This window comes from Phalacrocorax aristotelis, chromosome 1 (assembly GCF_949628215.1).
Source record: "Phalacrocorax aristotelis chromosome 1, bGulAri2.1, whole genome shotgun sequence".
Classification (NCBI taxonomy): Eukaryota; Metazoa; Chordata; class Aves; order Suliformes; family Phalacrocoracidae; genus Phalacrocorax; species Phalacrocorax aristotelis.
In genome coordinates, this window is record NC_134276.1 from 203,265,389 (window position 1) to 203,285,354 (window position 19,966).

Sequence of the window (19,966 nt, forward strand, 5' to 3'; positions counted from 1 at the left end):
GCTGACCCCGACTGGCCAATGGGATGTTGATTCCATACCATGTGACACCATGACCAGTACATTAACCAGGGCAGTTGGTGCATGGGGACTGGTGGTGCTGGGTTGCTGAGTGGCTGTGTCATGCGTGGGTTGTTTCAGTTGTTCATTTCCCCCTTCCACCCTAGGTTTCAAGCCTCTCTCATTGTTTTCCTTTCCATTGCATTACTGTTGCTGTTATTGTTTTAATTTAATTATTAAATTGTTCTTATCTCAACCCATGAGCTTTATCCTTCTGATTCTCTCCCCCATCCCGCCGGTGGGGGAGTGAGTGAGTGGCTGTGTAGGGCTGAGTTGCTGGCTAAACCACAACAGGTGTTATTGGGATTACCGAGATCATCAATGGTGAATGTGAACTTGGGAGCAGGTTGAAACAGAAAATACAGGTTGACATACAAGTTCTCAGACACAGGAAGGATTTGTTGTGTGTCAAATGTTAACCAGAAACAAGAGTGGAACTATGAATCTGAAAAACCTGACTGTAAAATGAAATTAAAACAACAGAATAATCTGTACTTTATCTCATCTAGTTCACAGTACTCCCTGCATTCTGAGAGCATCCATTAAGAAATCTTAGTACATTTATTCAATAATCATTAGCATGTGCAAATTACTGCTTGCAGATAAATGACAGCCATATTTATTGTTGTTAATATGAACATTTGGCCTCATTTCTATATTTTGATAGAAACTGTTTTGTCTGAAAAGCCTGTTTTCTCTGGAATTTCTTCACTACTACTTAGTTACATAGCAAGACGACAACCTCCTCTATGTCTATAATACATTTGTTTGGTCATTAAATAAATATTAGATACTACATTAAAGCATTCCCAGTACAAGAGTGCCAAATACTGGTCTAAAATAAAAGGGGGGAAAAAAAAGTAGCTCCTTAGGTGCCTATCCCATTTAGAGCAAAAGAGAAGACTACGCCAACCTGAGTACACAAGAAAGCAGGGGGAGCCAGGGTCTGGCGCGGTCCCTGGCACAGGCCCAAATGGCAGTAGGGATGAGGCCGCAGTGCTGGCCACAGAAAGGGCTTAGCACATAGACACAAGCTCTACTGTGGCACTTTCCCATACTCATCTTATTTACGAGTTACATACATAAAATGTGTTTGAAGGAATTGGTCAGTCAGTCTAACAGCTCCATACCTTGCTAGGATATGACCAGGAACTGACTAGGCAATAGCCCATTAAGATTAATTTGATCCATATTTCAACACCAACCTCCAGTTTATGTTTCATGTATCTGAAACACCAGCCCAAATAGCTGGAAAACTACAGCATTTCATTTTAGTGATACAAAACTATATGCAGAATACTTTCCAGAGGTAATACTAAAACAGCAGGAAGAATTACAATTTCCCATAAAGGTCTGTATGCAGCATTCTGTGAACTCAAAACACATTTATAACTCTGCTGTTTCCTAAAGAGGTTGCTATCTAGCCTTACCGAATTATGCAATGTAAAAATAATTACTCTGTACATTTTAGTCTATAAAATGCAGTCTAGAAATACGTGCTTGCAAGGACATCTAAACAAACACAGAAATACAGATGAAACCTCAAGAAGTCATCTAAATAACCCCTATGCGCTGCTGCAGTATTAATTACGCCTCTATACCTGCAGAAAAACATCTTACCTTTCCTTAGAACTTCTGAGATAACACAGTATTCCTAAGCAGTTTAGACTATTGCTTCACTAAGTGTTTAGTTAGAAAATTTTCCCCAAAGCATAGCCTAAATATTTGTGTGTGTAAAAATTAGGCCAATCACTTTTTGTTTATTTCCTTCCTTCCCTGCTACCTCCTTGGGACAAATATTGCTAGCCCTCTCTATAGCAACCTACCACACAGCACAAGAATTACATGTTTATTCTTACCATCACCCTTCCCTCCCTTCTCTTGCCTTCTTTCCTCCCTTCCTCCACCACCTCAAACTTTGCCTTATAGTATGCGGCTACTAAATCTCCTTCTTTTATTAAGCTTAGTATTGAAGTGTTATGACAAGACAGCTGAAGCATAGCCATATCCAAAATCTGGCATGACATTAATTTGCAACAGTTAGCCTATTTCTGTAACTCCGCTCCATAAATGGGCTCTGAGAAATTTGTATTCAACTTCTGCTGTTGATCTATAGAAGGAAACACTTTGATACATGCTAGAATCTGTGTTTCAGATTTGAGATTTAATAAAGGAATAAGTGAATGGTAAAAGTGAACCACTTCAAAAGTTCCAGAAGTAATGCCCAGATAGACTAAATTGTTTTCTTCTGAGTAAGAATACTACTGTCCAACTATACACTGTGGTATGGAATAGTTATGGTATAGATGAAACGCAGTCTAGAGAAGAAAAAGTTTCACAAGCGGAATCTTTCACCAGAACAGCTAAAACAACTGAACAAGGAAGGAGGCAGACAAGCTTCTAAGCACACAAGCTCTTGTTCAGATCTGCATCAAAAGCAACAAATCTCAAGGTAACAACAGGTCAGGAACAAGTACTCCAAGTTTAATATCATGATGTTATTTTATCAGACATTCTGAACAAAAACAGTGGTTAGTATTGGGAAGCAAACGTGCATGCTCTTGAAGCATCCCTAAGCTTATGTTATAATTTTTCTCCAGGAGCTTTTCTCAAATTCCCAGAAAATATAAGAGGAGTCTAGACAGAGCAAATTAAATGCTTGTTTCTGTGACTGTCTCATTTACAGAACTTGTGAAGTGTACAGCAAAAGAGCTACACAAGAGAAACTGAAGAAAGGAAGCTGGATCACTTGGTTATGGAGTGGGTGGGAAACAGCTTTTACCGACAACTTTCCACAGACCCACAAGTGTTGTAGGGCAGGCCAATGATATCAGTTCTTCATTCTCAAAAATTAAACATGTGCTTTCAACAGGACCAGACTGAAGCACAGAACTCTCCCTGACCCAGTGGCTATAAAGTACCTACAGCTCAGTGCACCATGCCCATACTGCTATACAGCAGCCTAAACTCAGTCCAGAGTCAAATCCTACTGGTTCCTGTGACACCTGATAGAAGAGGCTACTCTTGGGAAAATGCTGTGGCTCTCTTCTCCCTGTGACATTGGCCATGGGATAACCCTACAAGAGCAGACGGAATACATGAGTTGCAAGTTTCACTATGGCACACAATAAAAAAAAAAAATACAGTGCAGAGCAAATAGATATAATCACCTTATCTTTAAACTGCTGTACACATACAATTACAGCTATACTTTTAGCATCATAACTGAGTGCTTCATGGAAATAAAACAGGAACAGCATGTAGTGCACTCCATTTCTGATGCAGGAATACACATTCTGACTTGAATATCAACACCCTAGTTCCTAAGAGCTCAGGATACTCCTCATTAATGGAAATGAGCTGAGGCAGAGATAGACAGGTGGCTTCAGAATCATGTTCCCGTGGCAGACACTGCCGAGAATGAGGCACCGTGGACCCTGGTGACTCACAGAAGCAGGATTCCACATCAGCCTGCACCCTCCACCAGCACAATCAGAAACAGATATGAAGCCTTAACTACTGAAGACACCCAAGGTCTTTGCAAGGTCTGCAAAGTCCCCTGCAAGGGGAAACTATACCAGCAACATACGGTGGACATCGTAAAAAGAAACGATGAATGCTCGTGGTGGGTGACTCTGTTGAAAGGTACTGAGGCACCCATCTGCCAACCTGACAGGGAGTCACAAGAGGTATGCTGCCTTCCAGGAGTCAAGGTCCGAGGTATTGCCAAGAGGGTGCCACAACTCATCAGGAAAACAGACTACTATCCACTATCACTATTTCATGTAGGCATGAACGACACTGAGAGCCATAACCTGGGTAAAATCAAGGAAGACTTTCGAGCCCTGACGGAGCAAGTGAAAAACACTGGCACCCAAGCAATCTTCCATTTTGCCAGTTCAAGGGAAAGGAGCAGCCAGAATCAGGTGCATAATGTATATCAACTCCTGGCTACGTGGCTGGTGCCACCATGAGGGGTTTGGCTTTTATGACAATGGGTGTTCTTCAAGGACAACAACATGCCAGGGAGGGATGGAATCCATCTGTCTAAAAGGGGTAAGGGAACCTTCAGCAGTAGGCTGGCAAATTTGGTGAAGCAGGCTTTAAACTGAAGGACCTGGGGGTGGGATCCGTTGTGAAAATGCTCACACCACCACGTCCAATGGGGGAGTAAGTCAGGCCAAGCAGTGTGGTGATAAAGGTTCCTTAGCTGTCTCCCAGGAGGTGAAACGGAAGACCAATCACCTCAAGTGTATGTACACGAATGGACGCCATCTAGGAAACAAACAGGAGGAACTGGAGCTCCGTGCCCACTCAGAAGGGTATGACATCATAGGGGTAACTGAAACATGGTGGGACAACTCAAATGACTGGGGGATCGCAGTAGACGGTTACAGGCTCTTTCATAAGGACAGGCAAGGTAGAAGAGGTGGAGGAGTTGCACTCTATATTAAGGAAAACCTCAAATGTATCAAAGCCAACTATGGTGACCACGACTGCTCTATCAAATGCCTCTGGGTTAAAGTCAAAGGGGTCATCTCCAAGCAGGACCTCACAGTCAGTAGCATCTGCTACTGACCTCCTAACCATGATGACAAAGCCGATGAAGCGATACTTGGGGCACTAAAACAAGCTTCTGGCCAACAGAACCTGGTCCTTATGGGTGACTTCAACTACCCAGACATCTGCTGGAAGAACAATATGGCAGCTCGCATGTCATTCACCAAGTTCCTGGAATGCATAGAGGACTGTTTCCTGATACAAATGTTAGAAGTGCCAACCAGGAATGAGGCGCTGCTGGACTTGCTATTCACAAACCGAGAAAGCCTGCTTTGTAGTATCTCGGTTAGCGATAGCCTTGGCTGCAGTGGTCACAACATTGTGGAGTTTGGGATCCTGCTGACTGTGCTGAAGGTCAGCTCTAAGACAAGGGTTCTGGATTTTAGAAGAGCAAACTTCAGTTCGCTCAGGGCTCAGTTGGGAGGGATTCCATGGGATGCTTCCATGGAAGATAAAGGAGCTAGTGCGTGCTGGGAGTTCTTCAAGAACTCTCTGTTGGACACACAAAGCCAATTTATCTACTACAAAGGAAAGGGAAGTAAGCGGAGCAAGAGGCCCCCTTGGCTCAACCATGACCTCCTGGGTCTACTCAGATCCAAAAGGGAAGCATACCAGAGATGGGGAAGCGGAGGATTATCCATTGAGAGCTACAAGGGCATTGCCAGAGCGTGCAGAGATGCAGTTAGAAAAGCAAAGGACCAACTCGAACTGAAACTGGCCGTAGATGTGAAAAGTAACAAGAAAGGTTTCTTCAGGTATGTCAACCATAAGCAGAAAAAGAAGGAAAACATAGGCCCACTGTTAAACAGAAAAACGAGAGTCAATCACCAACAATGCTGAAAAGGCAGAAGTCCTCAACACCTTCACCTCCGTCTTTACCAACACTGTTGGGTCCCAGGCTTTGGGAACAAAATTCCCGGTTGATCCAAACACTGACCCACCACCAGTGAAGGAATAGTTAGTACATGAATTACTACAGGAGCTTGACCCTTAGAAATCGATGGGCCCTGACGCCATGCACCCGAGGGTATTGAGAGAAATGGGTGATGACATTGCAAGGCCACTCTCCATAATCTTTGAGAAGTCATGGAGAATGGGGGATGTCCCAGAAGACTGGAGGAAGACAAATGTTACCCCTATCTACAAGAAAGGCTCGAGGGAGGATCCAGGTAACTATAGGCCCATCAGCCTTACTTCAATCCCTGGGAAAGTTAACAAACGAATCCTACTGAGTGGCCATCACAAGTCAAATGAAGCATGTGATTGGGAAAAGCCAACATGGCTTCACTAAAGGCAGATCGTGCTTGACAAACCTGGTGGCCTTCTATGACAAAGTGACTTGCCTGGTTGACATGGGGCGGGCAGTGGACATTGTCTACCTGGACTTCTCCAAGGCCTTTGATACAGTCCCCCACAGTCTCCTCCTAGAGAAATTAATGCGTTATGGCCTAGACAAGTGGTCTGTGCAGTGGGTGGGGAACTGGCTGACAGGCCGCACCCAAAGGGTGGTGGTAAATAGCTCCTTTTCCAAGTGGCAACCTGTCACTAGTGGAGTCCCCAGGGATCAATATTGGGCCAAATGTTATTCAACATCTTTATAAGTGATCTGGATAATGGCATCAAGTGTAGCCTGATGAAGTTTGCTGACGACACCAAGTTGAGCAGGGAAGTAGACACTCCAGAAGGGAGAGCTGCTCTGCAGGAAGATCTGGATTGGCTGGAAGAGTGGGCACACAAGAACCTTATGAAGTTCAACAAAGAGAAGCGTAAGGTCATGCACCTGGGAAAACATAACCCAGGAGTGCAGCACAGACTGGGATCCACCTGGCTGGAGAGCAGCTCTGTCGAAAGGGACCTGGGGGTCCTGGTGGACAGAAAGCTCAACATGAGTGAACAGTGTGCTGCTGCAGCCAAGAAGGCCAACAGGGTGCTGGGTTGCATCAAAAAGGGCATCACCAGCAGAGATAAAGAAGTCATTATCCCACTCTATTCAGCGCTTGTCAGGCCACACCTGGAGTACTGTGTGTAGTTCTGGTCCCCGATACACAAAAAGGATGTGGACAGGCTGGAAGCGGTCCAGAGAAGGGCCACCAAGATGATCGAAGGACTGGGAAGCTGCCATATGAGGATAGGCTGGGAGAAATGGGTTTGTTCAGCCTTGAGAAAAGGAGGCTATGGGGGGGATCTCATCACCATGTACCAGTACTTAAGGGGTAGCTACAAAGAAGATGGAGACTCCCTTTTTACACGGAGTCACATGGCAAGGATAAGGGGGAATGGACACAAGTTGCTTTTGGGAAGATTCCAATTGGACACCAGAGGGAAATTTTTCACAGTGAGGATGGTCAACCATTGGAATAATCTCCCCAGGGAAGTGGTTGACTCGGCCACGTTGGACACTTTCAAGAGTCGTCTGGACAGGGTGCTGGGCCATCTTGTCTAGACTGTGCTCTTCCCAGAAAGGTTGGACTAGATGATCCCTGAGGTCCCTTCCAGCCTGTGATTCTGTGAAATGGGTGCTGGGTAATTCCTCAAGGTTTGTGAAATATGTAAGTGTTACAATGATGGTAACTGTAAGACAGACCATGACAGAGGAAAGAACATTCTCTGTAAGGACTGGAAAGTATAGGCTATACAATGCATTTGTGCAAAATCATAAAATGAAGAAGGGAGTATGTTCTCAGCAATTAGTGATTGAGGCAGCTGCTGTTACAGAACACTGGAAGAGGCACACTGCACAGGAAAACTGTGTGAAACAGAAGTGGAGAGTGCCTTGCAAGAGGAGCAGGAAGTAAACAAAGGGCATGTCCACTCATACAAAGATGCACTGTACATGTCTGCACCGTTGTACTGCTGCATCCCGCAGAAGTCACCACAGTCTAACTATCCCTTCAGCAGGCTGACCTTAGGTAAGACATTCTGCTTCTGTGACCTCCAGTAAACCACAACTTGCCACACTGATGTGTTACCATAAGCTGAGGTGACTTCTTTACTGTGCTCTGTCATGCAATGTAGATATACCCAAAAGTTCTGACAGCACTTCTGGTTTTACGCACTGCTACAAAGGCAACCTCAGTGCTTAACTGAGTTTTAGTATTGAATACTACCGTATGTCAGCTATGTCCCTGTTTATTTAAAAAACCTGATGGATTGGGCACTTTAAATTATGGATTGACTACATCTGTGTAATGAAGAGCAAAAATTAATCCAACATCACTTGAACTCAGTTTGGGGGTTATTCTTTACTCAGAACAAGCAGAACCAGTAACTCTGCTTGAATTGCTACACAGGAATTACTGGTTCATCAATAAAGTTCGTTATTTTTCTTCCGTCACTACGACTTGATATGCTTCTGCAACAACGCTGCCTACTACATGAGCATTTCAAAGGGGAGTTTATAGTTACTTCATTCCTCACCTCCTCACCATTATTTTTGGTACAACTCCAGCTTCTGCCATAGTGTATAAAAGGGAACAGCATTTCATTTCAGTTAGCTGCATTTCTCTGACAATTTTTAACATGCCATAGGAAAGTGGGTACCAATCTTTAAGAAAAATCTCAATGTAATTCAAGCAGATAGAAATTACAAATGCAATATTGTTCCTAGAGGCATATTCTATTCTTGGCTAACAGTATCAATTTGCTCTTCCTAAATATTAGTTTATATTTAACAATTGACTTTAACATCACCTATGTTCTTCCACGGAATTTCAGAAAGCAATTAGCCATTCCTTCACTAACAGGACTCCCATAGTCTAAATTCAGTAAAATTCCTCAGTGTTTTTAAGTAGGTTGTCACATTTTCTGTAGAAATCATTAAATTGAAAACTAGAGCGATATATGTAAATGCTACTGTGGGCATGACTAATCCACAGTCCACACATCTGTTCAGAATAATGAAGCCCGGAACTTTTATCTTGTCACTTTCTTCCTAATGGCACCTTACACAAAGATGAAGAATAGATAAATTGTTCTGGCAAACTTTCTCTCAGATTTTCCCTTTTATGAGAGCTGCGCAGAGCCTCCCTCCTCCTATCTGAACGCGTGCCAAAATGCAGGCATCTATCATATGCCAGGCAGAGGCGTGAGCCCTGTGCGTCAGGCAGGGAGATCTGAGAACACCCATCTCCGCAGCCGCGTGATGAAAGCGCAGCCAGCTCAGGTAGGACAGGCCACAGGGCCATCATGCCGTCGGGACAGCCCTGTATCGTGACCTCTGTGTGACAAAGTGCACGTGCATGTGCCCAGTCTCTGATGGTGGTGGCACTGTCCTTCTCCCAGCTAGGCAGCCACAGGGCTTGGAGGTCTAGTAGGCAACCCAGCACTGATGTCATCATGATACATAATGATGCTATAAAGTACTCACTAAGTTGTTTGTGAAGTATTTCACTGTATGTAGTATTTTAATACAAATTACTAGCTTGAGGGCCTTAGAAATTTATCAGTGTTTCAATTAAAAAAATTACTTATTTCTGAAAATTCTAGAACAACTGAAAGTGTCATAGGTTTCCTATTAAGTGTTTTCTGCTGACTAAGTTTAACAGAAAATATTTCTGACCTGCCATAATTCTTGCTGGAAAATATTCTAAAAATTGCAAGGCTTCAGCAGAAGTGAACTACAATAACTTCTCTACCGATTCAACTTAACTACCATCTGTGTTAGACAATTCCATTACCATGGCTATTGGGCATCTCAAGCAATTCAGATTAAAGAGAACGTTGCATCTCCTTCCTTCCCTTCAAACTTACATTTTTAAAGTCTAAAATTTGTGGAGTTAAGTAAAGTTAGTTTTGGTTCTTAGAGAAACTTCCATACATAAAAAGAGAGGGGGACAAGAAAGGACAAAATAAAAATAAAAATAAAATTAAGAGACAGACCACTAAACACAGCCCTATCTTTGTCAGAAATTGCCACAGTACATAAGTCTACATACAAAAATATTTTTGAGTACCTGCTAAATGAATTAAACATATCCTTTTTACAGGGCATAAAGAATGGCTTCCTTTTTCTCAGCCTTTCTTATTCAGGTAAGCAGCCATGTACCTAAAAGTGACGGTACTTAGCAGTGTGTGTAAAGGCAAAAAATATTTCTAATTTCAACAACTGCAAATTTAAAAATGTTTTGAAGTAAAAAAAAATTTGTTGCACAGAGATCTCCTCTAGTGTCACGTGAGATTCTCTTTCTTTCTCCCTTAGTTTAATGGCTGATGCAGTAGGTGTACAATGTAAGCATCAATTTACTGATAATGTGTTTCTCTCTTTTCTCTGGAGAGGTCCTTACTGGCATTCACAGGGAAGAGGCCTGAATGTTTTCATCTCTCTAGAAGCTGCCTTCTGTTCTTTCCACAATAGTGTTATCTCCTTGATTGCAAGTTTATTCCAGATATACCTAAGCCAGTTTCTCCCTAGAGGTTCAGTGCTGATGTACTCTGCCTGTTGACTATGTTTAAATAATTTTTGTTTAGAGCTTTGTGGAGCAGCTGGCAAATAAAGCTACCACTCTTTCCCATTTGGTTGAGAGAGAAACGTTTAAGACTTCATTTATTTCCTTTCCACAGGACAAAAATGGTATTTTGAAGTTAGCTACTGTTTGAGGAAGAGGAATGAGGAACTTATCCCTGTTGTTAATAAGAGATGCCCCACAGATGCCCTTGAGCCTATCTACCAGTCCTTCTTAGCTTAAGGCGGCTAACTCACATCAACCTCAGTTAGGTTCTCTTCACTCTTTCAGAAGCTTAAGCAGATACACAACTGAAGTAACTTTATAGACTGTTACCTATTTCTTAAGATGATATTATACGTTTGTATATAATACTAGCAAATGGGTATAAATAGCCTCTGTAAACGGTATCTATCAAGTATAAATTTAAGTTCATTTTGCAGAAAACCCATGGTAGTTTTGTTGTGTTGTTCTAAACTCCTGCCAGTATTTAATGAGATAATGTACTTGTTTATCCCTCAAGATGCTGGAAAGCTGGAACCCAATGCTTCTGCTAACATACAGAACCACATTAGGTTTCCATCCCTATGTATCTCATTTTTACATGGATGAAAACTAGTATACATAGCAAGAAAGTGACTGTATATATTCAGAAACTTCAATTCTTAGCTACCTCAGCTTCCTCAAGAATTTCCACTCATTTTTCACCTCATGAACATACACCACTGCTTTCTCTTCCACTTCTTTCTGCGTCTACCTCCATGCCCCCCTTTCTTCCCATCCAAGTCTCTTGATTGCCTCAACAGTTTTTCTTCTTTCTCTTCATCTCAGTCCCACCAGATTTTAAGAGAAAAATTAAAGATTAACTACTTGCAGCTGTCTGATTGTTCATTCTAGCTCTAGAAAGTATTTTTAACCTCTTCTTGCTAAACTCCTCTACGACTACGATATCTATTATTCTTTGCACATAGCCTAAAACAATGGAGTTCATTATTAACTAGCCTGTAAGTAGCTATGTCATCAGCAGCATGGTGTATGTGTATTTTATGTACAAAGCCCACATTGCATATATACATACACGCATAATCACACAGAAGAGATACTAAATTAGTTAGCTCCATAAATTTTAAGAATTGAAATTCAAGAACAATTGATCCTAGCTTACTTATGCCTTTATCCTTTAAACACCAATGACAGCACATTAATACATTCACAGCATGTTAACTGGAACAGCTGTTAAATAATAAATGCCTTACTATATTGTTTCAGCAGGTGCTTCAGCAATTAAACTCTGGCTGCTTAATTTCTAGCTCAGTTAGGAAAAATAACTATATCTTATGCCACCAAGTAAAACATTAGGCATTATCCAAAGATAAGAGAAACATCAAAATCAAGATATCCACTGTAGAGTATTGTTGTTCTTTGTGAAGAAATGTGTGTCATCCGCTGGCTTCTCCCTGCTTATCATTGCAAGAGCTCAAAAGCAGCTTTTAGCAGAATAGTCTAGGAACCTTTGCTGCAGATATCATTGGATATTTTGCCTTAACCGATGTCAGTAGTTCAGCTCTTTTTCCATCCCACCACTAGCTAAAGGCAGTCACTACTACCCCTCGTTCAGATGTAGTTATTTGGGAGCCACAGCACAGGTCAGCTAGACCCAATGAAAATCAACACACCAAAACCTCCCGTATTTCTGTTTTCTTTAAATCAATGCATCCTCAGGCAGCACAACTCCTAAGTCTATGCACGGGAAGTAGAGACAACTTACGGGCAGAGGCGTGATCGGAATCAGCCTGCAGTATCAGATGCAACCTGAAACGACGTGCTACAGCTAACTCTGAATATTCGTCATTAACTTGGAGTAATGTTCATGTGCATCATGAAGCAAATCTTCAAAACCACTCAAGAATCAACAACATCGCACATTTCAAATTTTAAAATAGCTCTTAGTTAAACAGCCTAAAATTAAGAGAAATCCATATTTGAGAAAAAAGCCTACATTTCATTTGGTCAGTTTCATTTCCTAAACACGAGAATCAACTTTGATTACAGAATGCTATTAAGCTACCAAGCATAAAAAACCAGCTATTATCTGGCTCTTCCACTTGCAAGGTACCTTGACTACCTCAATGTATCCAAACAGTTGTCCAGTTTAAAGTAGTATCTATAAATATGGTTAAGACTGCAAACATCCCTGTAAAATGTCTGTATTAGCATAGTCTGTTTCATATTTTATATTTTATCAATCAAATTTAAGTGTACTGTAACTCTCCAGCAGTTACTTAGTATTTAAGAAGCAAAGTAAGGACTATCACCTTTCATGGGCTTTCTTGTTTGAGAAATAATTATTTTGACTATTAAAGGTGCCAGACACTTAATAAAATAGTACCTATAGTATACTGCAATATCACCTTGTTCCAGCTTGAATTGTATTCACATGATTTACAACTGGACCATACCATACAATTTGACTCATTATTCTGAATAAGATAACTATTTTATCCCTCTACAACAAGACAAAACACAAGATAATTAATTGCCCATAGAAATTATTTCCCCAATAATTGTGCAAAAATCTCAGGCTTCTATTTAGTTTCCTTTTAAAGGAACATTAAAAATAACTGGGGTTTTTTTCCCTGAGCAAGCATTAGCTTTTCAAACAATCAAACTCTCCTACTGAAATGCAAAAGCTTATCACACATCTGTTACGAAGACTGCATTCATTAAAGTCAGCTATCAGTCACAGTAAAACTTTCCTTAAAACATGCCATGTAATTTGCATAAAGCCCTGCTCACTGTTACTGAGTGCTAGTTAACGAATCATTCCTTTCATTTCATGCTACAGTACCTCATGAAGTATTATAATTATTTAAAACATAAGAATATTGGAAATTCATTACATTTTCTTATTTTGTGCTACAGATGCTATGCACCAATCCTGCAAATGGAAACCTCCGCTTTTCTATACAGTTCCTTGGTAATCCTAACAATCTCCAATAATATTTATAGATTAAAGACCAGGAGCTATCTGACTGAGGTTGTAACTAGCAAAATTATAAGTCTGGACAGACTTACAGCATTATTGAATACAAACTTTATTACATTTACTAAAAATTATCTGCCGTTGAAAACAGAAAGCGTTTCGTAGTTAGATTTTAAACTTAGCATACTGAGACGACTAGAAACAGCTCCCATCTCCCACTCTGCTGACTCTTATGAGTCAGCCATGAGTCTCGTTACATTTAGTGGTGCCTTTTACACTCCACTTTCAGATTCATAATATTTCAAACAAATAAGACTTAGGTTCTGGGCCTCATGCTTCAGGAGAAAAACCCCTCAAAAATGAAGCCTGAAAGCTATGATACAGCAGAACAATAAGGAAAGGCTAAGAATATTAATTTTTAACAATATGTAATTTGGAGGGATCTGTTACATATAATGGGATGAGATAAATAGCCCTCTGAGCCGGCACGAACCAAGTTAACTTGGAGAATATACAAATAGGCACCAAGCTAGGCAGGCGTATTCCTAGCAAAACACACCACCATGGCAATGCTGCTTCTAGGACCCGATCAGCCAGCTCTGCACAGCAGAACAACGCATCACATACACAAACCAGCTTGGTTTTGAAAAACCCAGGGAGATCTCTAGCATGGCTGTACATTTTCTCATGCATAGATGATCACCAAATTGCTGTTTCAGGCTGTCTATGAAGAAAGCGAGACAACCCTGCATCAGGTTACATTCAGTTCCTACTTTCAAAGTTCAGTTCTGACTGAAATTATTTTCTTTAAAGGAAAAAAGAAAAGCATAGGTTTTTCACAAATTCCACATAAACAAGACAGCTTCATGCAAGTTCTGTGATCTGAAACCTTGGCTACATTTTTCAGTAAACCAGATAACAAATTTGAGGTTAACCTAAGTCAGTCATCTTTAAAAAGAAATCTGACTAATGTCATATTATGTTTTACGTGACAATCACCATCAGCATTATGTTTCAACTATTAAGTAGACCAATGAAACATACAACTTTATCTAGCTTACCTGATGCCCGCCTGGTGAATCGGTTTATCACTGGAGCTGAAAGAGAACACATGTCAATTAGATTCTTTTTGCAATAGTCTAACACACTTTAAACTTAATGTTATACTTCATTCAAAGTGCGACAACTATAAAAACCTGTTCACCACTATTTTTGTATCTTTATAGAAGGTCCTGTTAACTTCATACACACACAAGCTTTTAAGCAGCTTTACAAGAAATATGGTAATCAGGAAGCTTTCAAGACCATTTTCAGTTTCTTAAGAGTTACTGTTACTTATTGCTGCTCATGACTGGCTGTGAAACATCTAGATCTGCATTTCCGTTATTTATTCAGAGCACAGAAATTGGCATCTTGCAAACAATGACACGAGCATGGATTCAAAAAATATGTAAAAACACTAATGTTACTTTTACAAAATATACCTATTAGAAATCTGGCACCAAAGATGCTCCTCCAGAGAAAAAGACTAATTTGCAATTTCATCTGAAAGATCAACTTTTTCTTTGAATAACCTTTAAAACTCCCTGGGTAAGTCAATAACAATGCCAACCCTTGCCCAAACCCCAGTTTTACAGTGCAAATGACTCTTCTGTAGTGCCATCTTGACACATCTCCAACTGCGTGCTGCAAACGTTTGGAATCGGACTCTTGTCTTGTTTTCATCTGGGAGAGATCGCAAAATACATCTTAGGGCACACAGTTTTGCCTCTATGTCATTTCCAGGTTTACCAGCTTCTTCAAGAGCTACTAGGGATAAAATAGATAAAGTTTTACGTTTTGCCTTCTAAAGGCAAACCTTTGGTCTGCTTTTAATTAGTATAAAACACTGGTCTTCGACTCTACTTTCACGTGATACATTAACTGCTGGAAAAAACAGTAAGAAGAAAATCTGAATGACCTAATTTCAAACATGGGCAGCAGCTACATTAAAAATGTATGCCCTTACAGTGCTTATTAATATTCAACCTTAAAAATTGATCTTAATGTTTACATGGAATTGAAACTTTTTAAATATTGAACTTTCTTATTTTATGCCACTTAATTTTACATGGGAGTTATGCATCGCTTCTTGAACATCTAAGCCAAAATAAAGAGGGGAAAAAAATTGCTAAGAAACCAGGAGAGGCAGTAACAGCTTGAGAGGCAAACTGATTTTTTATTCCTTTGGGGAGAAAAAAAACACAGTGCAAAGCTACAATTTCTGAACCACAGTTCCAGATAGTTTGTGCAAGCACATACAGTAGTGACAGGTCCAAGAGGCAAGAAATACACTGGAAAACCCGACTACAGTGGTTCAGAGTGCTAGTCAGAAGCAAAGAAACCTCTGTTGAATAAGCTATCACAAACCCCAAACATATATATAAATAAATGAGAGTAACATAACCAGCGAAGTTATTTTTAAACATGAATTCTAATTCCCCACAATGATTTTTTTTTATAAAAAGACAAGAAATTTAGACACATCTTTTTATTAGAGCAGACACCATATTTTATGCAACTCCTGTTTTGAAATACAGGGGGCTGTTTCATTTCTCAAAATTACTCATTTTGTCCCTAGGATTACAGGCCAAATTCATTTCAGGACACTAGTCATGACTGCCACCATCAGATGACTGAGCTGTTACCTCCAGTGTGTAAATTAGCAGCAGTTCTTAGCAGATATGGTCATATAAAAAAACATACTTGGAATCTGGCATATTTCTAGTAAGAAAGCATAAAACAGTGCTCTGCTCCCATTGCAAAACTCTCCCCAAACTCAGGGAGGGTATTTGGTTTTGACTGTCAGTTCTGTACATCATCTGTAGATATGAAGATTTAACTCCTCTAGACAAGCTACCTCAGCACATTTTACCAACATCAAAAAAAGAACATCTAACACAAAACTAACATATACCAAGAGACTACTTCTCTTTGAAAGAAGTTACTGGGACTGTCAAAGAGACAAGTCCTTTTCCAGCTACATACTTCTAAATTACCTCTTTTATTTGGCTGCGGGTGTTTATTTTACAATAAATTTTACAAATTATTTACTTTTAAAAAAAAAAATAGCAAGAATGTCAGATCCTTGATAAGCAACAATTTTTGAGGTCATGAGAATGATCAGTGTTTGAGCACCAACAGACAAAGCCTTCCTGCCGAGTCTGGGATTTTGTGAAGGTCATCCAAATGCGCTACTGGGAGATTTAGAAGCAGCACCCACAGTTCTTTGTTATGGAGCAAGCTGAACTACTCTTTATTTCTCTTGTAGCAAATCACAATATACTTTTGTTGCCCAGAAAGATGGAAGTGTTAGCTTACAAGAAGGTCTCAGACAATCATCTGTCCTACAGAAATTTAGCTGCTATTTTCATGGCAAAGTAGATGCATGATCAACCAGATCGCTATGATGGCTGGCAGGATAAGCACAGTAAGGTGCGCAAAAGAAAATCTAAGAAGCATTTTGCTGGAGCCACAAAAAAATATATTAAATTATCTTTCAAACATGTCAGGAGGTGAAAGTTTTGGCTCATAAACAAATGGACAAATTGATGGCAGAAATACTCAACTTAAATGCTCCTCCCGGAGCCACAGAGCATCAGGAGCAGCAGAGAGATTTCCAGGGAAGCAGCACTGTGTGCTCAGCCTGCGCTTACCATCTTCCCTGGATATCTTTTTTTAGCCACTGTCCTTACTGAGTTCTGGACTAGGCTGACTCTTAGGTTTGGTCCTGATTCACAAGGCTCAGGTGAAAGTGGCACCCAGAGAGTACCACACCAAGAGACAGTCTTGGCATCCAGGTTTAACTCTGAGGGCAGCTTTGAAGTCCCACTCACAGGCCACAGGGATATTGCACTTACATCTATGGGTTCAAGTCCTGAGCTATGTGCATGCACAAGAAGTGGTGCTCAGGTGCTGTGCTCCACGCCCTGCAGCTGCAGCTACTCCCCAACACCCCTGCTCACCACTTTCCTCCCAGCTGTGTCCACAGAAGTTTCTCAGGATTTTCGGTGCCTGCATGCAGGCACAGCAGAGAACAGCTGGCTGTTGGGCTCTGTAGGCTGCCCGAGGGCGGCTCCCTACCATGAAAAACCCAGGCAGCCTTGTCAGAGGGCTACCCCATCCCTGACAACACCCTACTTCCAAGACTGCTGACACATGCCGGTTTACAGCACCACAATACTCCAGCAAGGGTAAACTCAGGAAGGGCATAAACTTGAGGCAACACCTACATGGCTATTGAAGTTAACTCTACAGCAAAAATACACTTTATCTATAAGGTATAGTGACATTGTGCTGAGAGTTGGTTGCTCAGAAATATTCAGTAAAACAACTTGCTGGAAAAAAACCTGCTTACAGTAACTTACAGATATACCCCTGATTAGTGCAAAATGTAAAAGGAACAAAAAACAGATTGCAAAACCTTGCAATTACAAAATCCAGGGATTTCTTTTCCCAATAAAGGGTAAACTGGCATGCAGATAAATTCAGAACATGCCTAGTGACATTTGATCTTTTTTATAGTAAGAGAAAGAGCGCTGCACCACAACTGAGTAAGGTACTCCTGTGCACAGAGGTTCTTCTTTAAGTGCACTGTGTCACTCCAATATTAAACATGACTCTTCATGTTCTAGTTTGTCTCAACCAAAACCTATTACAAACTTATAGGGAAAATGAATAAAGGGTGGAAAAAAGAGAAATGTCAGGGTCTGTATCCTGACAAAGTTTTTATTAAATTATAATTTGAAACTGCGCAAGCTATTGATCCTTGCATGACATACTACAGTTGTTTTGTTGCTAGTGCTACATAAAAGATAATTCCACCATCTAAGATATCATCTGCTGGTAACTGAAATTCATGTTTGTAAATCCTTGCTTAGAAAGAAGTACAGTTTTAAAAATACTTTGGCAATACAGATCAAGTAAATAAACAGAAATAATTGAGAAATCATCATGAGAGGCTGGAGTGCTTTAATGTATCTATTCACCAAGAATATAGGCTGTAAAAACAACATCAAACTATGTGAAGCACACACTAGAAATTTTTCCATCACTCAACAACTGTCTAACCATTGCTCCTTTCCCCACTGTACTTTACCTCTCATAGTGCTTCTTCTGAGGCATTAGGCAGTCATCACAACAGCCATGTGAAACAGACCATACAAGCAGCATAATTTTCTAAGTAGAGGAGGAAATGGGGGTCTACAGGGCTGTTTGCAGAACACCAAGACTAAGAAGGTAATGCTAAGGAAGGAACCCTAGCTGGGCACCCTCTACACAGTTAACTTGTTCTGATAGCTTGAACTGTCCCTTTTTGCAGACTCCCAACTTACGTGCTCAAAGTCAAGTTTGCTTCAGAAACCGTCAGAGATTCTTGTGCCATTAATGTCACTTGGAATAAGAAGCTAAACACATTGCAGACGTTAGACATGCAGCCTTCCTAAGAAGTCAGGGACTGTCAGCCTGGGATTTAACAAGAGGTTCTGCTTATCAGGGGCTGCTAAGGTCATGCTCAAGCATGCTCTGACAACCAGACCGGTAAACTGGTGCCTTCTGCAGGTCTGCAAACCCTGGGCCGTGGTGCAGAGCGCATGGGGACCCCATGTGTGCCCAAGCCAGGGTGCACGGACCCGGCTCCCTGCAGCCGCTCCAGTAGACAGAGGCCAACAGGAGATTGCTCAAGCCACATTTATGACAACTCAAGGTAATGCTCTTTTAGAGCAAAATACACAAAGCTAAAATGCCTGCTCTGAGTGACAAGGGCTGGCAGGAGATTAGTGATTAATCTTCAGTATTAGTAAAAATTAGAACACTTTCCACAATCCCCACTTCCAATTAGCCACTGCAATTTCTTCACAGGGCAAAAAAAAAAAACCCTTAATCACGCAAACAAGCAAAAAAACCTTAAATTCTGCCATTACACATCTAAGCCCCTCAAATTTGGCAGCCCACAGCACAAAAAAACCCCAGCTCTATTTACAAAGCAGGAATATTGCTAATATATAGTAAAGGGTAGATACAAACAGAAATATCTGCACCAGTGTCCTTTGGGTGGAAGACTCAAACAGCCCAAGTGAGGTTATGAAAAAAGTTATAGCCAAATCATACATTTTTTTCCTATCATAAGAGGGCAAAACAGTGTTAAAACTCTCAAGGAGCTCACTGAGGTCAGTGAGTTAAACATAGCCCAAATTTCAACAAGAAACTGAGAACCTGCTCTTGTACAGCCTAACTCTAGTGATTTCAGAAGAGTTATTTCTGGTTTACGCACATTTTTCCATGACATATCTCAAAGTCCTAGGCGACATTTCAACTGATGAACATCGTGGGCACTACGGGCTCCACGTTTTCAGTTCCAGGCTCACCTATTTCTCAGAGGTCCAGCAACTTTCAGAAATACTTTGAATTGTGCCTATACTAATGACGTTCCTATATTATGCAAATTAACATTAGCCTGTCTTCTTTCATAAATAGTTAGATAAAATGAACTAATCAGAACAAGGGAAAAAACCTAAATGAATGCCTTTCTAAAATGCATGCTTTAGTCAGACTTATGTTTTTATGTCCCAAATAGATGAAATATACTTAATTCCCCATTACCCAGGACAATGACAGACTGGGACACCATGGATAATAATAATAGTAATAATTCGGAGCCCCTCTAATTTCCCCCCATCACAGGAAACCTTCACTTTAGTTCAGGATTATGCCAGGCAGAATGATTATTTCTGAGCATTCCCAGGTTGAAACAGACATAAGATAATACAATTATGTTAATGTACCTTCAGACTAAGAAGGCTTCACGAAATCTCAAGCACAGCAGGACAAGCACCACTACTGCCACTACCCTGTGTGCACTCACCCATGGGAGTCACCCACAGCCAAT

General features: G+C 40.8%; 1 protein-coding gene across 1 annotated transcript in view; it reads right to left on the reverse strand.

Annotated features, from left to right (window-relative positions):
* Positions 1–19,966, reverse strand: part of PRKAR2B (protein kinase cAMP-dependent type II regulatory subunit beta) — a 94,533-nt gene that overhangs the window by 49,500 nt on the left and 25,067 nt on the right. Inside the window, exon 2 of the mRNA XM_075081370.1 lies at positions 14,103–14,138. Coding sequence (XP_074937471.1) covers positions 14,103–14,138 — 36 coding nt within the window. The remainder of the gene's footprint in view (positions 1–14,102; positions 14,139–19,966) is intronic.